This window comes from Fusarium pseudograminearum, chromosome 4, assembly GCF_000303195.2.
Source record: "Fusarium pseudograminearum CS3096 chromosome 4, whole genome shotgun sequence".
NCBI lineage: Eukaryota > Fungi > Ascomycota > Sordariomycetes > Hypocreales > Nectriaceae > Fusarium > Fusarium pseudograminearum.
This window is the reverse complement of record NC_031954.1, coordinates 3,029,388-3,054,503: the sequence shown is the minus strand read 5'-3', so window position 1 is coordinate 3,054,503 and position 25,116 is coordinate 3,029,388. Positions and strand designations below refer to the sequence as shown.

At 50.2% G+C, this 25,116-nt stretch overlaps 6 protein-coding genes across 6 annotated transcripts; 3 read left to right on the top strand and 3 right to left on the bottom strand.

Annotated features, from left to right (window-relative positions):
- Window positions 1–482: 482 nt before the first annotated feature.
- FPSE_00177 (uncharacterized protein) lies at window positions 483–15,260 on the bottom strand (the record flags this gene model as incomplete). The annotated part of the gene is made up of 2 exons (XM_009253297.1): window positions 483–8,260; window positions 8,312–15,260. The coding sequence occupies 2 exons, from the start codon at window positions 15,258–15,260 to the stop codon at window positions 483–485; spliced, it is 14,727 nt and encodes a 4,908-aa protein (XP_009251572.1).
- A 661-nt stretch (window positions 15,261–15,921) lies between these two features.
- On the top strand, window positions 15,922–16,551 carry FPSE_00178 (uncharacterized protein; the record flags this gene model as incomplete). Its single annotated transcript, XM_009253298.1, has 2 exons — window positions 15,922–16,140; window positions 16,228–16,551. The coding sequence occupies 2 exons, from the start codon at window positions 15,922–15,924 to the stop codon at window positions 16,549–16,551; spliced, it is 543 nt and encodes a 180-aa protein (XP_009251573.1).
- Window positions 16,552–17,041: 490 nt separating this feature from the next.
- Window positions 17,042–17,930, bottom strand: FPSE_00179 (uncharacterized protein; the record flags this gene model as incomplete). The annotated part of the gene is made up of 3 exons (XM_009253299.1): window positions 17,042–17,476; window positions 17,545–17,721; window positions 17,772–17,930. 3 exons carry the CDS (start codon window positions 17,928–17,930, stop codon window positions 17,042–17,044), a joined length of 771 nt encoding a protein of 256 aa, XP_009251574.1.
- A 1,461-nt stretch (window positions 17,931–19,391) lies between these two features.
- FPSE_00180 (uncharacterized protein) lies at window positions 19,392–20,541 on the top strand (the record flags this gene model as incomplete). Its single annotated transcript, XM_009253300.1, has 2 exons — window positions 19,392–19,467; window positions 19,610–20,541. 2 exons carry the CDS (start codon window positions 19,392–19,394, stop codon window positions 20,539–20,541), a joined length of 1,008 nt encoding a protein of 335 aa, XP_009251575.1.
- Window positions 20,542–20,937: 396 nt separating this feature from the next.
- On the bottom strand, window positions 20,938–22,488 carry FPSE_00181 (uncharacterized protein; the record flags this gene model as incomplete). Its single annotated transcript, XM_009253301.1, has 3 exons — window positions 20,938–22,073; window positions 22,123–22,404; window positions 22,470–22,488. The coding sequence occupies 3 exons, from the start codon at window positions 22,486–22,488 to the stop codon at window positions 20,938–20,940; spliced, it is 1,437 nt and encodes a 478-aa protein (XP_009251576.1).
- Window positions 22,489–22,953: 465 nt separating this feature from the next.
- FPSE_00182 (uncharacterized protein) lies at window positions 22,954–25,106 on the top strand (the record flags this gene model as incomplete). The annotated part of the gene is made up of 2 exons (XM_009253302.1): window positions 22,954–23,264; window positions 23,321–25,106. 2 exons carry the CDS (start codon window positions 22,954–22,956, stop codon window positions 25,104–25,106), a joined length of 2,097 nt encoding a protein of 698 aa, XP_009251577.1.
- Window positions 25,107–25,116: the final 10 nt, after the last annotated feature.

Genomic DNA, 25,116 nt, shown 5'->3' with positions numbered 1-25,116 from the left:
AGTGGGGGGGGGGGGGGATCGCCCGGGGCACTGTCTTGGGTTTGTGCAGTAGCGCCAGTGCCTCTTAAATTCCCTGGCAGGCCTAAAGGCGTCTGCTAGTTCACTACCTATTACAGGTGTTTAAAGGGCTCTGAGCCAGGGTCTACACGCCATGGATCCAATAGCGTGGTAGAGCAGAAGAGATCGACATCAATGTCTCTTGTTAATATCACAGTTTGACTCATACAACAACAATACCTACCTACGCTACACGGGCTGTCACATTCAACATTGTACAACGGCTTTGTCTAGTAAATAATCGAATCAAATTGGTTTCTCTTAGTAATTTTATCAATCAAGATTTGCACTATCTTGTCAAGAATGTTAAATAAATCAAACCCCCTTAAACTCCTGTGTGGTTATGCAACCGTCTATAAACTAACCATCCCACCCTGTCCTTTGTATTAAGTAAAGGAAACAACTCCCCGAGCTGCGCCATCACTCTATGCGTTGACCTCAGCAAACCACGTTCGCAAAAGGCCAGCCAGTGCACTTGGCAACTCTTCGAGATTGTGGACAATCAAGTAGTACTGGAACGGGAACGTGTCCAGATACCTCTCAATCACCACTTTGCTCTCTCCGCCATCTCGAACAAACTTGGCTTCCTTGAGCTCAAGTACACTATCGCCCTTCTTCTTGCCCGTGTCATCCATAATAATGAACACGATCATGATCCGCTCCTCCATAGCCTCTCGCAACATTCGTCGGATACCCTCATGGGCTGACGAAGGTGTAAGACCGTCAGAAAGAATGAGTGCAAGTTGCCAGAGATCAGCATTGCCATTGCTCTGTTGTCGGGCCTCTCTGAAAGTTTCAATGGTTCGTTGAATGAGCAAGCCAATGTCGGTACGATCTTGGGAGAAGTTGAATTTCTGTAGTACCTTGGCTCCAGCATCCGAAGCAAAAGGTTCTGTAAGACCATGAGCGGTGAAGACGTCGGCTCCAAAACCCATGACACCAACTTGTCCAGCCTCCAGCATTGTAAGTGAGCGTGACACCATGACCAGAGATTCCATCGCCAGGGTACCCGACGATGTTTCTCCCATACTCTTACTGTCATCCACGCAGAGCAGGATTTGGTAGGTTCGCTTGGTCGGAATGCTGCGCCGCATCCAAATTTTGTCTCGCTTGTAGCTTGAAGCGATGTATGGGATGATACGCTTGATGCTGAGCCGCTTACCAGTACGGAAACCGCCCGAGAGCTTTGTTGACTGCGAAGGTGTAAGGATGAGTCGGAGTTGAGATGTCAATGCCAACGAGAGCGAGTGTGTCTTGGTCTGGAACTCAGTCCACTGCTGCATCGACTCTCCAAAGTCTCGGAGTGGGCGTTCTTCGTCCGAGATGTGAGTGATAGAGAGCTGAGTCGATGTTTCCTGGATATCTGCTTCGTCTTGGTCCTCTTCCAGCATTTGCGCCTCTTGTTCAGAAGGACTGAGCTCGCGTTCATAGTTGCCTTGGCGTGTCTTGACTCCTGAGCGGGTGTCATCCTGATCCTTGTCTGCATCTTGATTGCTTGCATCTGGCGCCTCGGCGGTGTCGGCGGTATCCATTTGGTCGGGATCCTGCTCAGTCTCATCCTTGTCCTCATCCATCAGACGGCTTGTAGGATCTTGCTTCTCCTCATCAATGGCCATGGATTCATCCATGGGTTGCACCTGTTCGTCGTCTGCGGTTCCCATAGCTTGTGTGTCTGTGGCAGTCTCGTCATCCTGAAGATGCTGGAATTCCTTACGACCTTGATCGGCGCTTGGATCCTGTGGCGCATTTTGCTCGTTGGCATCGGAGGATTCGGCGTCCTTGATGTCCTCTTGCTGTCGATGCCAACGTTCAAGGGCGTCGCCGAGCTTCTTGAAAGGATCGCTGCGAGCTGAGTCCGGTTTGTCTTGCTCTTGGTCGGCTCTGTCCATAATCTCCTTTGACTGTGACGTAGACCCCTTGTTTCCTGCGCTTGTATCCTGGTCAGCAGCGCCTTCTCCCATCTCGCCGTCCTCTTGTTGAGCGGCATTGCTCTGGAAGTTATCGTCGACATCCATCGAGTCCGCATTCTGATCTTGGCCAGAGGTCTTGACATCGCTTGGTGCTGCATTGTCGGTGTCCGTCGTGGCGTTGTCTTGAGGAGGTTGGTTCTGGTCTGTAGCATCCTCCTGTTCTTCTGCCTTCTCTTCTTCCTCTGGTTTAACTTCCTCATCAACCTCGTCCTTACCGCCAGCCTTTTCCTCGGGTGTATCTTCATCCTCTTCGATTCCAGCTTCTTCTCCTGCCTCCTCTTGAAGCTGGGTCTCGGCCGCTGCATCGTCCGAGTCTGCATCCCCATCTTCACCCATTTCCTGGTCCTCGACTTCTTTCTTCTCTTCTTCAATGTCAGACAGATCATCCAAGTCATCACTGTCTGATGCTGGCTCCTGCTCATCGCCGAGGTCCAAATCCATGTCCTCGGGGAGCGCCAGGGTGTCGTTCTCCTGAGCGGTCTGCTCTTGCTTGTTCATTTCCTCCTGGGTCTTCACATCCTCTTCTTCCGCGTCAGCTTCATCCTCCTCCTCGGCATCTTGTTCACCAGAATCGTCAACGTCTGGTTGTTCTTCGCCATCCTGTTTCTGAGCGTCCTCATCTCCCGCCAGCTGCTCATCATCCTTCTTCTGCCCCTTGGCCTTCTCGCCCTGCTGGTCTTTCTCGGCCTTCTCTTCATCATCTCCATCCCACATCTTCTCGTCAACAGCAGTAGGATCAAGGTCATCAACATCTCCGGCCTCTTCGTCCATGTCATTCTCCTCCTCCTCTTCATCCCCATTCTTCGATCCTTCTTCGTCATCCTCGGCACCGTCAACACTGCCCATATCTCCCTCAAGCTCTTCATCTGCCATATCGACAGCATCCTTTTCATCTTCCATTTCGCCATTCTCCTCTTTGTTGGCTTCTTGAGCAAGCTCAGAGAGGTCTTCGTCGGGTTGGATATCCTTGCTAATGTCTTCGGCACCTTCGCCGTCACCGAGGCCAGTGCCGGATTCCACTTTACCGGATTCACCAGAGGTTTCATCGGACTTTTCTTGCGGGGTGCAGAATCCTTGAGACGAGATTTGAGTGAAAGTCTTGGTCATATTGTAGGCCATATGCGCTATAGCACTGTGGATGTCGACGACCTGCATCAAAATTTGCTGTGACAGATCAACATATTCGCTCAAGATCGGGCTTGCAATAGCCATGAGACTCATAGCTGCCTGGCCAAGATGCTGATCCTCGAGCTGAATTTGCTGCAGCATATTGATGCAACCAGTTACACTTCGTTCAACCTCTGCAGTACGAAGCTTGGTAAACAAGTTCGCAAAGCCGTCACTGTGGCTAGTCAACCAGCCAGGCTCATTCTCCTTGCGGGGAATTTCTTTCGCGGCCTTCTTTGCACCTTCGACAGCGACGAGGATCTTGTCGCAAAGTGTCGAGATAGCGTTTGCAAATGTGCCTAGCTCCATGCGATTGTATGTCAGGTTTAGAACCTCGTCGCTAATATTAGTCCAGCCGGCAATCTGCATAAAGACAAAAGAGAGCTTCGGCTGTTCTCTGTTCAGATCCTCTAGGCTGGTGCGGAAGCTGGTAAGTTCGCTGGAGAATTTGGCTTCCGCAAGGGCAGCTTCTTCAGAAGATACACCTTCTGGTAGTTGTTTGAGACCGGCAGTGGAGGTATGGAGGGATTCGAATCGTCCATACCACGACTTCAGATGCTCCAGAGTCATGGTGTGCTTGGCATCTCCTAGCTTTTCGTGGATTTCCACTAGGCGGATGGTATACTGGAGGATTTGGACGAGCCAGGGAAGAAGGCGCGTCCAGTCGGATGTAGTTGTCTGACGGATGAGAGCACCGTGCTCCTGGGCGAGGCTCAAGTGATGGAATTGTGATTTTGATCGCTTGAGTAGCGACAACGAGGAGCCTCCATTGGAGATCAAACTCCTCTGGGCGAGCAGGAGGTTGAGCATACCTTCGACGAAACCAACACTTCGCGCAATCTCAGCGCTTGTCAAATCCTCAGAGTGGTCTCTAGACGCCTCTCTGACCTTGGGAGCAAGGTCAAGGATCTTGTGGAAATGATAGTCCATGGCATCGGTAGAAGCATCCTCAGGGAGTTGTACGGGCTGAATGGATGCTAATATGAGGGATAGTGACTCCTGTTCAGCAAGTTTGTCTTGTCCTAGGTTGTAATTGAGGCCCATCTGCCGAAGGTCACGCAAGGTATCAGCGAACAATTTCCTCTTTCTTGTCTTCAAGTGTTTGACCTGGTCCTTATTCTCGTCATTCAGGAAGGGTGGTGTTTCTTTTCGCAACTCCACCATCGACTCGCTGAGGCTAGAAACATAGTCGTCGATGGTCTGTGGTACATCGCTAGACAAGTCCGGATTGTCTGAGATCTTGCGCATGACTGAGACAGTTTTGGAGACGTTGGCAAGTCGCTTGTGGCCATTAATCCATTCAGGCATGGTCTCGTTCAGTTTGGAGAAGACGTCTGCCGGGACCTCGGGAGCAGGAGACTTGTTGTCGATGTGAGCCATGCGACAGACTTCTTCGTCAGGAAGGCCTTGCTCAATGATTTGCTTCGCCTGCTGGCCAAGAACACCGCGGAACTTCCTGATAATTCGGAAGAGTTTCTGATGCGACTTGCGAGCACTCTCGCGAAGAGCATTGATATTTGTATCCTTCCAGCTTGCCATGAGCAGAACATCCTTCATCTTCTTCTCAATCGGAAGGCGTCCCTTTTGCAAAGTTTCCTCCATGATCTTCTCGTACCGAGAGTAATATTGGATAAAGTTGGACAATGAATGCAATATAACTTGAAGCACAGGATAGTCTTCAGTCAGGAGCTTGAGATGGCTTTGGAGTTGACGTAGTAGGGCGAGACGTGCTCCGTATTGGCCAACGATCGCGGTGGAAAAGTACATCTCCAAACTTGAAATCAGAGAAGCAGCGTACTCTTCCATCTCTTTGGGGACATCCACCAGAGACAAGGGAACGGCAATGACTACTTGGTAAGCCACAAACCACCATGAGTATGCATCATCCTGGCATTTCTTCTGTTCCATGTCAAAGAGATTGGCCCAAGTCGATAGTTCTAATCGTCGCCAGCGGATGACCGTATCGGTAAGGAGGTTATGGAGAGCAAGAACACCGTAGATTTTGCTTGCCCATCCACCGAATTGCCATTCGTAAACATGGCCGTGAAGGTACTCAACCTTGGGGAGGATTTTAGCCAACGGCTCGCTGTGGACAAGTTCAAGAACTTGATCACAAGCTTGAATGACATCGGCCAACGGTTGCATATGGCCAATCTCGTCTACCATCTGTAACTCACGGAAACGAGCTTTGATCTTATGCATGAGAGCAACAAGTTGACGAGCTTCCGGAACGTTAGCATCTGTGTAGAAGTTGTAGCCCTTGTCCACAGTGGGTGAGACGAGTGACTCGAGTTTGTCGTTCAGGAAGAACATGGTACCAGCCAGCATCTTGCTTGTCAGGTTACGGTCGATGTTCTTGTGGTCAATAGTTTCCGATGTAACTCTGTCACCCACAGATTTGCAAACATCCTTGATTGTTGTAGCGAAGTCTTGTCGAGTGAGGAAGAGGTTCTTGTGAATTTGTGCCACACGCAGAGATTGGTCACGCACTTCATCTTGCTTCTTAGCGGAAGGCACATTCGCTGCTTCTTCGTCATCGAAAGTGGGGAATAGCTCGTTGAACTCCTCTGTGTCAATCTCTTCTTCATCCTCCAGGGAGCCGCGGAAGCGGTAAAGGCTCCCCTTGGCAGCTTGCTCCTTGCGATCGACCTCGAGTCTCTTGGTCCACTCGTCGAACAAGCTGTGGAAGCTCTTGAAAACCATATCACGGGCACCATGGCCAATGTTCTCGAAACCTTCAACGCTGGCAACGACGGACATGTAGTTGAGGAATTCAAATGTTCGCGACGAGAAGTCTCCGTCCTTCTGGTTCCACATGGCTCCACCCAGGAAAGGAGTAACTTCAAGAATCTGCTGAGAAGCAGATGCCAAGTTACGAGCTGATGCGGCATCGCATAATGAAAGTCCGATCATGAGGCAACGAAGCAGGCTTGAGGCGGGCCGTGTCATGTCTTGATATGCTTCGAAGCGCGCAGAGAGTCTGTCCAAAAGTCGAAGTACATTTTCTTTCACCAGCTGTAACTCTTCTGCCGCTCTACTCGGGTCGTTGTCAATGGTTTGAAGAGCGGAAGACAGGGTAGGGCCCGTGACGGCCTTCAGCACGTTCGAGAATTCAGCATGAAGGCGACTGAGCTCTGATTGATCGGGTCTGTAGATTGGTCGAACCTCTTCTGGAAGAGGGCCAAGGGCAGTGGCTTCAGCTTCCAGGAGACGGATGCGCTCATTCGTATCTTGTCCGGTAAAGAGCTTCTCAAACGTCCGAAGTGACCCAGTTCGCTCATCCAGAAGGGCGTGCATCTCTTGAAGAAATTCGCGTTCCATCTTCGGCCTACTCTGAGGATCAAAGACACGGTCGGGAACGTACAGCTTGACAGTGCCAATACTGAAGTGAATCCAAGCATAAGCTGACAGATGTGCCTGTTTTTGGAGGTCCTCTTGCGAAGCAGTGAGCGCCTTCATAGCAGGGATAAGGTGCTCAACGGCAATTTGGCGGAAGTGATCTTGTTCAATGAGAGTCAAAATGCCTTCGAAAGCCTGCGAGTTCGTGGCGGGGTCTTGAGAAACAAGTTGTGCTGCTTCAACAACAGCGTCCTTGAGGCCTTGGCCATGAGCATTGAAGACCTCGAGAAGAAGGTTGGAGAGCACATTGTTCAGTCTAATCAGGGGGTTCTGAACCAAGTCAGCGCTGAGTATCGCAAGCTGCCGACCGGCAATTGGGAGCTCGGCTTCAAGGAGAGCCAGAGAGCCCAAGTTGACTGATCCCAGGTGTTGTAACTTTGACCAGAACGACGTCACGAACTTGCCATCCCAAGAGAATTGGCTCTGGTATACCAGATTCTCGACTGACTGGAGAAGTGCAGCCTGATGTTCAGAGCTAGCTAGCATCATTCCAGCCTGTGTAGGGATATTAGACAGTACTTGCAGCTCTGCGTGATCTGAGTTGGTGGGGCTAAGCATTGCTACCTGGCGAAGTGATTCGAATTCTTCAACCATGAAAGGCATACGCTCAGCCTCATCAGCACCGATTCGACTTTCAAGGGACTCAATTTCTGTAGTGAGAGCTTCCAGAAGACTGTCCACGTTTGGAACATCACTGCTGATAATTCCAGAGGCCTTCTGAAGGGTTGTCATAGCCTTTGCCAAGTCAGGAATTGTTGCTCCCGCCTTCCAACGTAAAGTATCGAATCGAGAGCCCAGCTTTTCAAGTTCTAGTGTTTGATCCAAGAGTATCTTCGTAGGTAGAGGAGTCGGGCGGAAAACGTGCCAAAGCAACTCCATGCTCAGACCGGTCGACAACTTGAATCCAGCGGTAAAGTCTTTGCCCAGCCGGCCAAGGAGGTGGAGAACAAATTCTCGCTCCTGGGTGCCATGCGATAGAGATAACTGTTTTTGAAGGAAGTTTGCACCTTGTGCCAGGTGTGCCTGAAATTTGGCTTCGTCAAAGTTGTCTTCAGTGGTGAGCCGGACAGTGCGCTCAAGATAGCGAACAACACCTCTGAGAATGCGAACGCGCTCCATCCATGACTCAGAAGACTCGAAGCTGAACCCGAGCCACTCTTTAATAGTGTTGATCGTAGAGACCAAGAACGAAGCTAGCTTCACAGTGGCATCCTTTGACACAGCTGCCACGCGATCACTAACAAGTGATCTTTGAAGTCTGTTGAGAGCGTTCAATTTGTTAACCTGGGCTTGGCGTCGTTGGTCCTCGATAGAGTTTTGCAGGCGATACAGGTCGTGGTAGAATTCGAGGCATGCGCCAAGCCATCGTGCGTGGTCTGGAGAAGACAAAAGCTGAGCCACGGGGAAGTTGCTAAGTGGGTGCAGGGGCTGCGCGGGCTTGAGTGCCTCGGAAACGTTCAAGGAAGCGTACAAACCAGAAACGGCATTGACACCGTCAGCGCCATTGCTTGAGTGAAGGAAATCAAGCAATTCTGCAACTCCAACCTCGAACGCCGCTTTGTCAGCAGTACTCTTTAGCAGAGTGTCGGCAAATCGGGGAAGGAGAGCGACATCTGATATAGAAAGGGTCTCAAGAGCGCGCTCGACAATCTCGACAGATCCATCGGCTGTCGTAATCGAGTCAGCTACCTGCTTGGATATGCCGTACCGTTGCAGACTGCTCTCCACGCTCACGACTCTAGTGTATGAGGGGTCGAGGGCAGGAGGAGGTGTGTGGATATGGATTTCAACAGCACGGTTCCGCATTGCGCGGGAAAGCTCGCCATATCGGGGATCCATAGTTAAGAAAATGCGGAATTCTGGATGTGGTCGCACAATTCTAGGTTCTCCGCCGGGTCCGCAATGCTCGTTGATGCTCAAGAAACCGTTTGGCTCAAGGAGGGAGTTCAGACGATCCAGGACGGAAGCGTTACACATGTTGGCATTGTCAAGAACCAGCCACTGACCCATTTGTAGGGCCTTGACGATGACACCATCCAGCCACTCAAAACGAGGGTTCTCCAACACCAAGTTTTGTTGCAGGGGAACAAGCGCCTTGGTCAATGTGGTCGCGACCTCGGAGTCCTCAGGGACCTTTTGAAGCAGCTCTTTGGCCGCTTCGGTGATGGCGGGAAGAGATGCAACATCACCAGTAAAGCCATCAAGCAAGTGAAGTAGATGAAGCGCCTGGTTGGGAATATCCTCTGGCACTGCCGACATGATCGAGTTCTGCAGGTCCTGTTGGAGGGCTCTGAGAGCAGCGTTAACCTCACGAAGGGGGTCTGCCTGCTCAAAACCACCAACTAGATCCATAGTATCGATGTCAGCGTTCATCGGGAACACCACAAGAGGTTTTCCGGCCAAAGCTGCGACATGTTCCAAGAGAACAGACTTGCCGTAGCCTGAAGGGCTGCTGAGAATACAAGGAACGTTTTGCTTGACACAAATCATGAGCGACTCAAGCTCAGCCAGCCTAGGAACAATGTCGATATTGGGGAGTCGCTCAGGTTGAGAATGAGGATGCCTGTCGAGCAGAGCCAACCCAACTTGACCAAACATTGGGTTGATATCATGGTACAAGCTATGCTGTCGTGGCGGCGATCCGGAAATCAACGTAAAAAGATTGTCAACTTCCTCGCGGTCCCGCTGTGATCGGAATCGCTGTCGGACAATGATATCAAGGAAGTCATCAACATGGGCGTTGTGAAGCAGAGGGTCAGAAGAGTCGAGAAGTTTCAACCAGCGGAGGACATCGCGCAAATTGAACTCCCAAGGACTTCCCTGGCTTCCAAAAGCCTTCTCGATGGCCAGCTTGTGGTCGAGTTGAGACACAAACTGAATCAGTTGGCTGATCGCCTGTGGTTCAATCTTGGGGTAGTTATGTGCTGCAATCAAGTTCAGATCGTCGTCTGAGAAGACGTCGGCGTAGACGACGATGAAACGGTTGACAAAAGAGGCGGGTAATCCTTTGCGACCACCACCCTGGTGATGAGGGTTCTGAGCTGCGAAAAGACGGAAATCCGGGTGACGCTTGAAGACTTGGTCCAACTCCGAGATGTAAACCTCACCTCGATGATCAAGACAAGCATTGAGACCTTCCAGTACAGACTGAGAAGCAAGGTTCATTTCGTCCAGGAGAACCCACTCTCCCTTCTGCATAGCCTGAAGGAATGGGGCATCTCTCCAAGCAAAGTTGCCAGCCTCGGCTCCTTCCACGGGGACATCAGTACCAAACAAGTCCATCAAATCGGTTTGGTCAGATAAATTAATCCTAGTCAGCGGTTGTCCGCATGCTTGGGATAAGGCTGCAACAAGAGTCGTTTTACCGACACCAGGACTTCCCTCAAGCAGAATCGGCCGTTGCATCTGGAGCGCTCGAAGGACTCGCATGGCGTTCAAACGAGTAGTGGGCGCATGAAAAGCAAATCCAGGATCGGCAACGCCTGTGGAAGCCCGAGGGATACTGAAGTGACCAATGGTCAAAGAAGTATCATCCATAGAGAGCTCAGGCTGTGTCTCGTAGATCCCAGAGATATCCTCGCCAATAAGCTCACTCAGCTTGCCCAAACACTTCTGCCGTTGCTGGCCGAGTGACTTCGGATCGGTAGCAAGAATGGCAGAAGGGTTGGCGCCGATGCTATCAATGAAGATAGTCGAAGCACCATGTACCAGGGAAACAACAGGCTGATTAGATTGGAAGTTGTTGATAAATTGGACCCAGACCAGGATTTCTCTGACGGAGAACGGCGCTGACGCCATGGACCTGAAAGTGTCACCGAACCAAGCAGCAAACTGAACAATGATGTCAGTCAGTTGCTTGGAGTCGCTGTTAAGCTTTGTCTTGACAATCTCGTAGATGTCTTCGCTCTGCGACAAGGCGGGAACCCAAATTTCAGTAAATCGGTTTCGCAAAGCAGGCGACAGCTCCTTCTTTCCAAAATCACCACCTGGATTCATGGTGGCAAAGAACTGGAAACCATCAGCTCCAACAACAAAGGAGTTATCAACACCCTTTTCGGCGAGGAGAAGTGTTCGCGAAGGTTCCAGCACGGAGTTAAGACGCTCCAGAACTGAGTCATCAGCCAAGGAGATTTCATCCAGGAGGAAAAAGTGGCCATCTCGCATCGACTCTACGAGACTTCCGTCTGCCCATTCAAACAAAGCTTTGCTTCGCGTCTCGCTGGCACTAATTCGCTCCCGGGCGTCTTGTGGAATGCTGTTGATGATCGAAGAATCCAATGCCTTGTATCGCTCCAAGCGCTCTTCAACCGAGCCGGAGATATCTAAGCCAAGTGTCTGCAGAACCGACTTCAAGTCCACGTCCATAGCATCGATGATGGCTCCACGGTTACGAACAGGTCTTTGCGAACCAATCAGATCGCCCGTCTCGGTGTTCTGATGAGCATTGACGATATGGAGCTCTCTTTTCAATGCCTCGGCCAGCAGCTGAACGACAGTAGTCTTGCCGCAACCTGTTTCGCCCACTAGCAATACAGGCTCGTTGTTGCGTAATGCTCGAGATACAAGAACATAGAGTCGGCGCATTGCATGGGTCCATACAACTCCCTGACTGTTCTTCTGGCTTGTGAACTGCTTCAGCTCAGGAGCCACAGTGGCAGAGTACAGATTCTGAGGATCGATCTTGACTTTGAAGACCTTCTCGATGATCTCCTTGACAGCAATGCGCTCCTCCTCCTCGCGAACCCTTTCTGCAAGCAGCATGAATCCGTGACAAGCAATTTCTTCGCGTGTCTCCGCCTCTCGCAAGGCCCAACGGAACAGATCTCGAAGTGTAGCAAAACTATCTTTTTGTTCGAAAAGTCGACTTGTTTGACGAAGTCTCGACAGTTCCTTATAGACAGTGACGATTCTTCGACAATCAGGAGGAGAGGTGTTCCGACTTCGTTGTTGGAGAATAAACTCCAACTCATCTTCAGGTATGTCATCGAAGTGCAGCTCTAGGAATCTGTTACGGAACGCTCTTGAAAGCACCTTTCTGCCACCGTATAGACCAGGAGGGTTCTGTGTAGCAAACAAGATGAAATTTTCATGTGGTCTGACGATCTCTTGAGTTTCGGGAATCAAGAGCTCCCGGTTGTCATCCAGAAGACGGTTCAGGGCCTCAAGAACGTCGGTTGGCGCCAGGTTCAGTTCGTCAAGCACAATCCAGTGACCTTGGCGCATTGCTTGCACAAGAATACCTTCTTGGAAACGTAGCTTACCATCAGACCCAGAGATGTAGGTACCAAGATACTCCTGGAGGTCGGTATGCTCGTGGTTGTTGATACGCACAAACTTGTTTCCAGTGAAGTTTGCAAGGTACTCGATCATACTTGTCTTTCCGGCAGAGGTTGGACCTTGGATAAGAATTGGGAACCGCCTTGTCGAGGTTGCACGGACAAGGTTCAGAAGGTTGCGCTCAACGTAAGCAGTAATAATGTAGTCGTCCCGCTCAATGGGTGTTTCGTTGCCCTGGAAGAGCCAGTATTGTCTGTCCCGGTTCTTGTTCTTGAAGGGTACATATTGTTTACCATCGTTGGGGTGTTTTGGTGTTTGAGAAAGCAATGACTGGGGGTTGCCGTGACTCTCGAAAATATGGTGGGATATCAAGGGCACAAGCATCTTTTCCGACTCTCTATCAAGCAGTGTAAGAAAGCCCATTGCGAAACCCTCGTAGAGAGCCCTTCGCAAACCATAGTATGGTGCAATGGTATTCACATAGCTCAGAACTCGGGTCAGGGTACGAAGACTGAAGTGAGGTACTTCATTCGCTCCATCGACCAATCTTTTCTCTTCTGCCAATCGCTTGGTGTTGAGATAGAGACGCGCGATGTCATCTGCTGCTTGGTCATTCTTGCTGCTACTATTACCGAGATAAGTCTTAATGATGTTGAGCAGATCTTTGATATCCTTGTCTGGGCTGGAAACATAAACTTCGGTGAATCTGGAGCGGATTCCAACTGGTAAATCTCGCTTTCCAATATCGGTTGCAGGGTTCATGGCACCGAAGATTCTAAAATTGGGATGAGCCTCAATCTTCTCGATCTCGCCGGTTTCCGACAGGAGAATAGATGGTCTCTCCTCGGGGCCGGTTAAGAGATCGGCGATACTTTCAAGGGTATCAGGAGAAGCAAGGTTGATCTCATCGAGAAGAACCCAGTCACCGTTGCGCACAGCCTTGACAAGATTTCCCTCCATGAAAGAAAAGGCAAAGCTGCCAGAGCCTCCAGAGATCTGAACATCGAACTGCTCGAGATTGCGGGCAAACAGATCCCACCGCGGACGCAGATCAAGCAGGGTTTGCAGCTTGGACTGAGTCTTTCGACGCTTGGTAGGCTGCTCATCTCCATCTCGAGTCTCTGTTTGTTCAGCCTGAACTCGTTCGAGCTCTTTTACAATCTTGTTAAACATCTTGGGGGCTTCCTTCCACAGTTTAGACACCCTTGACCATTGTCCCTTGGCAAAACATTTGCCGACCTGTTCGAGGTACTTTTGGTTTTTGGACGCAGAGATGCCGGTAGCTGAGAACAGATCCTCGAACTCTTCCTTGAGGGGCATGGCCAATGTTCTGGTATTGACAGGCTTGAAGCCACCGAGAAGGTCACCAACCTCACTCTGTTGGGACAGGTTTACAGCAACAAGCTTGTGGCCTAAGGACTCGGCCAGTTGTTGTACCACTGTAGTCTTACCGATACCGGTTTCTCCGACAAGGAGGACAGCTTCGTTGAGTTTGACTGCGACAGCAATTTGCTCCAACAGCCTTTTGGCATGCGCCGTGCTTGCGAATGGCCGCTTTGACTTTTGTACCCTGTTGGATTGCTTCTTCTTGCGCAATACTGCGCGGCCAATGCTGAACTGGTTTTCGCTCTCCTGCAAAGGGGGTATATGAGTTGACAAATAATATTCGACTCTTGACTTTGGAACGCGCATCTCCTCGGCAATCGCAAAGACGAGGTCTTTGCCGATCTGTGGATCAGGGCAGCTTCCAACAAAACAATCAACCGCCTCCATGAACATTTGGTCTTCTGTCGTATTGGTGATCGCTTCCTCCCCTGTCTTCGAGCCGGCGGCGATCAAAGACTCGCGCAATCTGCGGCACCATTTCAGCAAGTCGCGCAACGTCATCTGGCGGTCCATCACATTGCGACCCCGAGTCAATGCGCCAGGTTTGTTGCTGAATTGGGACAGACGGGTGTACACTGCAAGAATATCCGGGACAAGCCTTCGCAGGATGGGGTACGTCTGAACTATAACATCTTCAAGCTCGGAGGCCGCGAGGGCTTGGGTATTCAAGGTCTGCCAGAATCGCATTCCAACCATGCTAGGCAGGTTTTCCCGTCCATTCATACCTCGTGACGTCCGCACCGTTGCAAAAAGTCGGAAAGTGCTTGCTGCGCGTATTCTTTCGCCTCGACTTGGAATAAGAAGTTCTTGTCGTTCGATAAGGGGGAGCAGCGTGCTCAAAACCTCGGTGGGGGCTCGGTCCAGATCCTCCACCAACACCCATCGACCTTCTTTCACTGCCGTAGTCAAGACACCAGCACGCCACTGGAAACTGCCGGGCTTCGTGTCGGTTGAGTATAGGCCGATCAACATCTTGGCGTCTGTCTGTTCGTTAAGATGCAGTGTGACCATGTTCGAGTACATGCCAAGTTGTTTGGCGATTTCATGAACCAAGGCAGTCTTGCCAACTCCAGGCGCGCCATGAAGCATGACTGGGTCGGGTTCTCGTAGCATGGTCGCCAGCTTCTCCAAGTTGGAGATGGTCGTGGGAGTGAGTACTAGATTTGAGGGCTCCCCGGTTGGGCCCAGAGGTCTGGGGAGAATGGCATTGCCATAGGAAACAACGTAAGGCGTTAGAGCCTGTAGGTACGGGGAGTCATTGCCGTCGGCTTCGTGAGCAGCCTGTACTTCTTGGCGCAAAGTTAGGAAAGACTTCACTCGAGACTGTTCGTACAACGACAGAAACCCATAATCAATCGATCTGCCATCAAAGTCTGCGAGGATAGCCTCGCTCTTGCCGATATGTTCCTGGATGAGAGATTCGAGCTTCCAATCTGACCCATGAAGAAGTTGAATGAATATCCTGGTCGCGAGATAACGAACTGCTGTACTTTGATGATTAAAAAGGGTCTGCATGAAAGCGGCCGATGTCAGGGGGCCAAAGTTGCGCGAGTCGAAGCTGATCAGCCTCCAAGCGACAAGAAGGCTCTGTAAGAGGACATCGCCGTCTTGAGTAATGGCATCCTGGTCGAGTTTCAAGGGTGGGAGTCGTAGAGAGTGTGAATTAGTCGGCTGTTCGGCAGTGGAAGAGGCGTATTCGATGAAGGTTGATAGATATGGTGCAAAAGGAAGAATACGTGCTAGTGCCGAGTATATTCGTATGTGTTTTTGTTCATTGCCAGGGTTGAGAATCCATCGAGCACAAACGTCTGGGAAGACGTGCTCGAAATGCGCAAAGATACGCTCTGTAAGTGGTGGGCAAAGAGCTGCCTCAGCAATAGCATCGAGCAGCTTCGTCGAGGACTCTGTCTGAATAATTGCCAGTATTTCTGCGGGCAAAAGTTCTAACACGCTCGCGTCCGCAAGGAGCGACCTCCTCTGTCTTGAGACATCAATCATTGCCATGATTGCGCTCTTGTCGACAAATTTTGGCTGCCGATGCTGGTGTTAACGTGATTCACCAACCGCACCTTGAACTTGACTTTTTTTTCTGTTATCTTATCTCGGTTTGTGTAGTTGTGGGGCCTTCTAGACTACGCTAATCTCATGGACCCTGGAGCTCACCTGTAAAGTAATTGGCATCGACAGCATTCAATTTACCGAATTGAGTCGCTAAAGGTCATGTGTTACTATTCTGAGGTTATTTCTAATATTGCCATTTATTCTTAAACGAATGTGTTGCCTCACCTTCCTAATTCCCCCAACTATTGACGTCCAATTCAACATGAGTCCCATCGGCTCAAGAAAGCGTGCCTTTTGGCTCAGGTGATAGCACAGCACAGCACCACAGTCAGAACTGGAGCATCCCCAAGAATTCACTCGATTGACTCAATAGCACTGTTCCATGTCAAATTTTATACTCGAATCCTATTTACTTGTATCTAGAAGTTACAATTGCAAAGCAAAGACACATCGTTCGACATACAAAGTGACTGCCCCAGTTATCCACGTGACCAAGCCGCTAGCCCGCCAGAACATCGATACTCGAAAAACTTCAAGACATTCCCTCAGACGCCCGCACGCGACGACTCTCTCGAATTGAGCATCCACCAGTTCAACCACAACAATGGCCATGTCTTGTCGGTACGCCGCCCAGAGCTGTGCTCGCCAGCTCCGATCCGCTCGCGCTGCCCGGGCACCCGCACAGCTTGTCCGCATCCCGGCAACCTCGAGGAGATGGAACTCAACCGAAGCCGCTCCCGTCAACCCCAAGATCGAAGCCATTGTCGACCAGATTAGCCAGCTTACTCTTCTGGAGACTGCCGACCTTGTTTCCAGCCTCAAGGTTAGTAGTGCTGGTGCCGAGATAAACATCAATTGGGCATTGGCGGGGTTATCTGGATCGTAGTCGCTAACATGACGCCTTGAACAGAACAAGCTCAACATTCCCGATATGCCCATAGGCGGCTTTGCTGCTGCTCCTGCAGCTGCCCCCGCTGCTGTCGAGGAGGCTGAGGAGGCCGCTCCCGCCGCCGCCGAGAAGACCCTCTTCACCCTCAAGCTCCAAGGATTCGACGCCCCCTCCAAGGCCAAGGTCATCAAGGAGGTCAAGAACATGCTCGGCCTGAGCCTGGTGGACAGCAAGAAGTTCGTCGAGAGTGCGCCCAAGATGATGAAGGAGAACGTTCCCAAGGAAGATGCCGAGAAGATCATCAACACCATGAAGGAGTTGGGCGCCACCGTGGTTATGGAGTAAGATGGATGATCGATCTATGGGACATGACGACTAGCGACTTGGCACGATAGATGGCTGGATTGCATGTATAAAAAACATATGTACTAGTATCTAACAATACGCAACCTTGGACAAGACTCATCGGTGAGTTCTTTCTAATCATGACATCACATTGAATAACATGAAGTAATTATTGTCGTTCTGGCAAGTTAATATTACTACCCCGAATTTATGATGATGAAATAAGTTGAAACGTCACTACCCACAGACAGTCATTAAAATGACGGGTATCAATGCTTTGTTTTTCAATTCCCCCATTGCGAACGCCGTTCCAAGACCAACCTGGGGAAAGATATGTTGAACGACAGAACGACAGTTCCCATTCGTTCCGTTCTCCGGATGATGGCAGTCAGGCTGTCTTGCCTTTCCATTTCGTTGGCTTGTATAAAAATCACTCTTCCTCTGTGTGGGCCCTCATCGTCTCATCTGAATCGCTGGTGTCTCCTCGTTCCTAATAATGGTTGCCGTTCTTTGCCCCCTGATTGTGCTGGCAGCCAGACTGCATTTCCATCTCTTTTTCAAAATCTCTCTGCTCTTCAGTGAGCAGGCGGTCGTCGTCTTCTCCGAAATCGCTAGTCTCTTCCCATAGCCGATCCATTTCCGCATTATCGATCTTGGGGATAGCCCATATACTTTCGCGCTCACGCTTGTGACGCTCTCGATCCTCTTCGATTCGCTGCTCTATTTGACGCTTGTCAAATTGATTTGATGCGCCTCGTCGGCCTGGCTTGGTGACGCTTTGAGAGATTGGCATGTCTGTCATTTCAACATCTCCGTTCGGTGAGGCAAAGTCTGCTGCATTTGTCTCGCGTTCCTTTATGACATCCTCGATCTGAATGACTGCTTGCGACTCCAGGTAGCCTTTGCCTTGAAGCCCTTGTAGAACCTATAGTAAACGTGAGCCGAGTGTTCTGAATCGAGTCAGGGAGTTGCAAGATGCCGGGATCGACCGACCTTTCGGACTACTCGGACGTTGGCAGCACCAGATCCATCATCGGGAGCAACAGCATCAACAACACGAATAATGTCCCGTTGCATCATCCGAATATAGTCTGGGTGTCCATCGCGCTGCGCCATGTCGAGGAAATGCTCGATGAAGTACATGATGTTGGCCCGTATGTTCATGTTATTCTGTTGGCTTGAATCAGTGATGATTTTACACTGAGACTCGATGGTCCTACCACTCGTTCCAACTGTTCCAGGATACATGAGTGCAAATCCTCGTCCATGTCTCTATATCTAAGAGCATATTGTGCGGCTTTTTGTGCGGATGCTACTGAAGCATTGAGATGTTGAAGCTGAGAGGTGAAGCGCATGCGCACTTCGAAAGGATCAGCCATAGTGAATGAGTATGAATCTAATCCTGATAGGAACAATAGTGAAAAAGGATAACAAGAAGTCTGGAGTGACAGCGTCTGGAAGTTCGGAACTTTTGGACGACTTCAAGTCTTTGTTCAGTGTAACAAGGCACAAGACTCTCGTATAGAATAGTTCCAATTCCAGTTACGATGATTTAGTGGTTGATAGAGATGAGAGACCCAGGCAATTTGTTGATGTACTGGGACTGGGTAAGGTTGTTTGTTAGTGGATCGGCAAGGAAACTATTGCCTGGCGTGCCACATTGTGGCTGTGGCTGTGCTCATCTACGGTGTGAGAGAGCGGCCGGGAATAAACCAGTTTCACGTCCTAACCTGCCAGGTGGGTAGCAAAAAATAGGGACTTAAAGAAGTTCAGACGAAATAATTAGACCACTCTTAGGCTATATAAGCATAAAGTATGATCTAATATTTATATCAACTACTAAATCAGTATCGGTTTTTATGCAATCCGCCTGCCTGCATCCTTAATTTCTCCTTCAGACATCACCCTATTATTTGCTTTTTTCCTCTTCTCAGCTGAACCACCTTCACTGGTGAAATTTTCGATACAGGTCGGACTAGCCGAAGATGCATCGCATTGCTCTAGCCACAAAAGGCTGCCGGTGAAAGCTTGTCAAGTGTGTGCGTCTTTGCTGAAGCAACGTTGAAGTCATACATGGGGGCTATGGACATGGGCATGTCAGGGGCTTCGAATTCACGAATTACCTCAGATCGCCAGGGGTCACTTACACTTACACAATCTGAGCGAAGAGGCTACCTTAGGCTTAGAAGATTGTTACCATACAAGGCTGGTCTGGTCTGGAATAAGCCGGAACCTAACATGAAAGGTTGCTAAATATGAACCCATTATCATTGGTTTTTGGTTTTTCTCATTTCCTAACATGGTGAGACTTCGGGCGTCTGCAGTTGGCTTCGCCTCTTCTCTCGGTGAAGGGCACCCATTTTAAAGTATCGATTTCCACGTAGAATTTATACGTAGCTACTTGTTTACCCCTTATCGTTCCGTCTTTGCTTCGTTTTCCTGTTTTGAATACGGGGCAGACCGCGCATTGGGCAGCAAAGGCACTTTACGTTACCTACTACCCGGCAATTTTCTACCATTTGAGAGGTAACTTGGCTGTACACTTGAATTCTATGTAGTAAACAAGGACTTGCGTTGTCAACATGTCAGACAATACTAAAATCAATAAATAAATGTGGAATCCTTCTATATAAATCTAGTCCCCCCCGTTTCCCCAGCTTTTTGGTTTCTTCAATTTTGCTCCCACCTTTCCCCATCCCGATTTGTATTTGCCTCCTCTAAACTAATTGTAGAGCCACCCTGACACTTGACACGAGTCAGTCCGTCTTCTGCCTCTAGATTTTCTTCCTCTCATACACAAACTTTTGGTCACTCAACTAGTTTTAAACACAGAAGACATCATGCCCAACTCAATGGCTCTCACGCCTTACGGCTCAAATGGAAGTACAGACCTCACAATGGCTGTCCTTGGCTGTGGTAAGTAGAAGCATCCATTCACGACGAGACAAATATCATGGCTACGCAGCATCCACCCAGACATGGATATAAGCGCCAGCATGGTTTTGAAATCGTCGAGTATGGCCAGAATCACCGTGTTCACTTGCTGAGCATACAACAGGTACTATGGGTGTTGCCATTCTCAGTGGTATTTTGAACTCTCTCGCAGAGATGCAAGGACCCAAGCCCCTCCAGACTTTGACTTCATCGCCCGGCGACGAGGTTCCTGATCGACTTCCCTCACGTTTCGTCGCCAGCGTAGCCACTCCTGCTGGTGCTAAGCGCGTCAAGGGTGCCCTTTGGGAGCACTCGTCTATTCTCAAGGTTGTCCACAACGACAACATTGGTGCTGTTCAGCAATCTGAGGTCGTCATCCTCGCATGCAAGCCGTGGATGGTCAAGGAGATTCTCACCGAGCCTGGTATTTCAAAGGCTTTGCACGGCAAGCTCCTCATCAGTGTCTGTGCTGGTATCACTGTTGAGGATATCGAGATCGCTCTCCATGGTGCTGTGCCCTGCAAGGATCCCGAGGAGGATGGCCGATGCCGCATTGTCCGTGCCATGTGCAACACCGCTGCCGTTATCCGCGAATCCATGACCGTCATTGCATCCCCCAACTCTCCTCTCGACCACGCCACTGAGAGCCTTGTCACCTGGATTTTCAAGCGCATCGGCGACGTCGTCTACCTGCCAACCCGACACATGGACGCATCAACAGCTCTGTGCGCATCAGGTCCTGCCTTCTTCGCCCTCGTCCTAGAGGCTGCCATTGACGGTGCGGTTGCCATGGGTATTCCCCGCCCAGATGCTCAGCGCATGGCCACACAGTCTATGAGAGGTACTGCTGGCCTTGTCCAGAACGGTGAGCACCCTGCTCTTCTCCGCGAGAAGGTCTGCACATCCGGAGGCTGCACTATTGGCGGCGTCTTGGTTCTTGAGGAGGGCAAAGTCCGTGGTACCGTCTCAAGAGCTGTCCGTGAAGCCGCCGTTGTTGCTGGACAGATCGGCAAGGGAGCCGAGGGTGTGAATGGAACAAGGTTCCACTATGAGTAAGGCGATCGTAACCAAGACGTGATTGAGTTTTCCCAAGGATACTTGTTCGCGGTCACTTTTTAGAACGACAGCACTATCAGGGGCAACGAAACTACCCTGGACGAAGTTTGGTTCAGGGACTTGGGGTGAATCTGCTGGTATATGTTTCTACATTGTATTAAACAATAGTCGACAAGCCTTTTAATGGGTTTTTAAGTATGACTTTTACCTCTGTTAAGACAGTTTGTTTGCATAGCATCGCACGGCACAGGTGGATAAATAGGGATATAGATGGTGCAATGGTTTGATTTTATACAGAGTGAACATACAGTTTTTCCTGCTCGGCACGTTCCCTAACGCCTAATCAGACTCCTTTCTTTCCTTCGGTAAATCGCACGTAATTAAAAACATTGATACTCAGGCATCTTCCACTCGAGCCTTCTTGTTGCTCGAATCTTCCGCAATCTCCTCCGCGTCAAGCTTTCGCTTACTGCTAGCTGTTGTCTGGCCCTCGTACTTGTCTGAGCGATCGACAGCAGCCAAGATGCGCGCATACTCAAGCCCAACGCCGTGCAGGGTGTCATCGAGCTTCTCCACACGCTCAGCAGGTTCAATTTGAGAAAGAATTTCTTTGTTGTGACGGTACAGTCGCTGTTTCACGATCAAGCTCCATACTTTGGCTTCGTGCTGATCAGCCTTTGTCGCAGCCGGTTTATCTTCTTCGATCGCCATGGTTGGTCGTACTGATACGGGGAGCTTGGACATCAAATGCATCTCAAGAACTCGTCCGAATTGACGGGGAGCGATTTTGGCCTGGAGTCGAATCTCTTCAAGGAGTGAGAAGCCTATAATTAGCTTTGGGAGGAACCCCTTCTTAGGGATTTTAATATTGGTGTCGACTAGCAAATTGTTGAACTCTGGTATTTTCCGAAGGAATTGCAGGTCACATATGTCTCGCAAGTCGTCGAATGCCTCGTTGGGGTCCTCCACAGTGAACTCGTAAGTTTGTGGGATCTTGTGGTAGTGCTCGAAAATAGTCTTGTAGAGCCGCGCACCATTGCCCTTGCCCTGGAAAGGAGGCAGGATGATGAATTGAGAAAGTCTTGTTCTGCAAGGGAGCTCGCCGAGGTCCATGTTGCCATTGGGCAATTCCCAATCGTCGCTTCGTGGTGATGCCGGTGGGGTGGGAGGCTGGAAGTAGTAGAAGCGGTAGATGGTCGAGTAGCCTACAAACACATAGGCGGTCTTGTCTCCCACCTTGCGCTTTTGGTAGAGGCCGAAGAAGGTCCAGCGGTCAGCATCGGACAGGTCGAGCTCGGCTGAGTCGTCATCAGGGTCTTGGCCAATATAGGTACCCCCTTCAATGAAGAGAGGCACGAATATTTGCAAACGGCTGTTGAGCTGCTTGACAGCGGGGTCGGCAAGGTTTCCGCACCAGATTTCGTATTGGCCCCCTGGACTGTCGAAGGTTGTGTGAAGCTTTCCTGGTGGTGTCCAATCGTCGCTCAGCTGCTTGGAGCTTTCCTCGAAATCCCTGGCTTTAGCAAAAGCAACTAGAGGCAGTCAGCATTTCTTCTTCCCAGCGCAACACGGGTTACACACTTTTAGGGAGATGGTTGCCCTCATCAAGGATAGCTGCAACATCTGTAGGTTCAAGTTCGTTGATTGTGCCAGACTTCTTGCTGTATGAAATGTTCAGGTGCGGTCGCATGTCGTTGGCGCGATATCGAAGGTTGACTTTGAGGTCCTGGTACCCAAAAATCTTCTCATCATCGCCGAAAATTGAGTATGTGTGTCGGGGATTAAAGGTCGCAACATGCTGGAGACCAGATTCGGAGGGAGATACAAGGCTGATGTGGATGGCCGCGCTGGCGTCAGACAGCCCTTAGAAATATGTCAATACTGAATACCTAGTAGTGTTGTAAGTTGCGACAAAAGACTGGACTTACACTGAGTGGTGTCTTCCATTTTCCCTTTGGCCTTGGAAATGAATTATGAGGGTAATTGCAGTGACCAAGTAGGATGCAATGTGGCGCAAGAGGGTTGCAATGAAAATAATGAAAACACCAAACTTGCGATGCGCTCAGTTGTAGAAGTTTGTAGTTGCGTTGCTAGGTTGAAAGTCGCCCACCTGTACTAAAAACGCGTGGAGCAGCGCGTCTAGGTGACTTGATGCGCTGCGCTGCACGCGTTTCAATTAAGGCACCAGGTACAGTCTGCAGGGCTCACTGTGCGGATCAAAGTTGAATGACGCAAGATCCATGGAGCCAGAACAAGGTACGTACCTCATGGCCAAGTCCGAACGGCCCGTGTCCCTGTCTGCTGTCGCTGTCGGTCGCATGTTAGTTAATCTACCATCTTTTGGTCGACTCTAGGCTTCACTTTAAATCTTATTCTTACAAATTTGTGCGCCATGCGCTTCGTCTCTCAGAAATGTTACACATAACAAGCAGTTCGTCGCCGGTCGGCTCAGCGGTGTTTTCGTGCATCGTCCTTGTCGTCATATCCCTCGTCGTCCTCCTCATTCTACGATACTACCTCCCTCTGCGAACAACGCCAGCATTCTATCTCATCCCCATCTTCTTCGCCCTCTGGCTGCCAACAATTGTCGTTATCCTTGTCCCGATCGATCTTGCCTCGAGCGCAGTCACTGGAGATGAAGCAACAAGAGGGATATGGCTTCCCGAGCGAGTCATATTGGTTTCATGGCGCATTTCGTACTGGCTGACATTTGCCTTAACTTGGTACGTTGACTTATTCAATGGTTTGTATGCCGTACCATGCTGACGAGCGATCTCAGGTTTATACTCCCAATATTAGCCGAATATTCCGACTCAGGATACAGAGAACCATACGACAAATTCATGTACTCAGTTCGCAGCAATGCGCAGTTTCACGCCATTGTTTTGGGTTTCTCATCTATCGGCCTCGTGTACTTCTTCATCAAGTTTGGTTTCAAAGTCGAAGCCATCAAGGGCACGATCATGGCGCTTGCATACTGCTGGGGATTGATACTCGCCATTTATCTGATGGGTCACGGCCTGGTATCGATACCGAGGCGCCTCATGCGCGGCGCAAGCATCAGCGGACGACTCCGACGACTCCAAAGCAAGGCGCCCAAGGTTTACGAGGAGATGGAGGATTCAATCGCCAAACTTGAAGATATTGAGGTACAGGTCACTGAACTTGGACGACGCAAGACGGGAAGCGCAAACGTATACAGGGACTGGATTGAGGAACTGCAGGAAATGGCAAACGTTCCCGAATCTCAACCGCGAAGCACACGATTCGGTGGAGGCTCTGACACCACTATTATTCCGCATGTCATCACTGAAAAGTACCTCGCCGATCTCACTAGGAAGTACGTGCGCGCCAAACACGCTCGGTCGCGATATGTCAACACCTGGAGCGACCTCGTTCAAGAAGCGACCGAAACACAAGCAATTCTGGATTCTGCAGCATCGAAAAAACTCGACTTTGGCGATGTATCACCCCACGCAACCTTTTGGGAAAGGACGGTCATTTTGACGCCATACACACGATATCTCTATTACTACCAGGTTTTGCCTTATGCCCAAGTCCTTCTTGGCCTATTCTTGGCGGCGGCATCTGCTTGTATTGTTTGGTCCGAGGTTGTTAAGGTTGCGTTCCCCAAGCTGTCGGTCATTAGATTAACAGTGGTCCACCACTGGGTTGGCGATAAGCCTGAAGTTGGTTTCGCTGGCCAGGCCATCTCCTCCCTATGGATTTGCTACATGTGTGCAGCTGCCTTGACATCAATGACAGAAGTCAAAGTCTGGCGCGGCCGAGCGCTTGTCCGTCGCAACACAGCTCATGAGTCGGCTTTCTGGTATGCCATGCAAGTGGCCAAACTCACCATTCCCATTTCTTACAATTTCATTACCTTCCTGTCAAGCCAGGTCTACAAGAAGACGGTGTTCTACCACTTCCTCGGACAGTTGATCGACTTTACACCATTGGGTCATTGGTTTGACGACCTCTTCCCTGTTGTCGTGCTTTTCCCTGTGTTTGCCACCTTGTTTGGCATCTATGGCCGGGTCAAGCGAATCTTTGTTGGCATGGATGTCATTGACGACGAGGAAGAAACTGGAATTACTTATGGCACTGGATCCTGGCGTGAAGGCAGAGACCTCATCTCTCGTGAACTCGGAGGAAGCACACTGTTCCATCGCAGGGAGGATGCTCTTTCTAGGATAGGCGGAGCTGGAACAACTGGTGGCAGATCGGCGCCCGTTCTGTCAATACCTTCAGCTCGCGGTGCGGCCTCTTCGCCTGCTCGGTCGCCCGCTCGACCCTCAACGACGAGCTCACGTCGTGGCCCAGAACATCGCTATGGCCCCAATTGGAACGATGAAGAACCAGAAGATGACAATCTTTTTGCAATCATTGGTCACCGCATGAAGAACACCATGGACGGCATTGAGGCTCCCAAGTGGTTCAGCGACATCAAGAAGCCAAAATGGATGGGCGGCGATGACAACGATGCGGGTCCCGGACCATCCAGCTCCGGACCTGATTTCCGTAGGTGGTTTGGTGGTTCTGGTGATGGTCAAATTCACATCTAACAATATCATT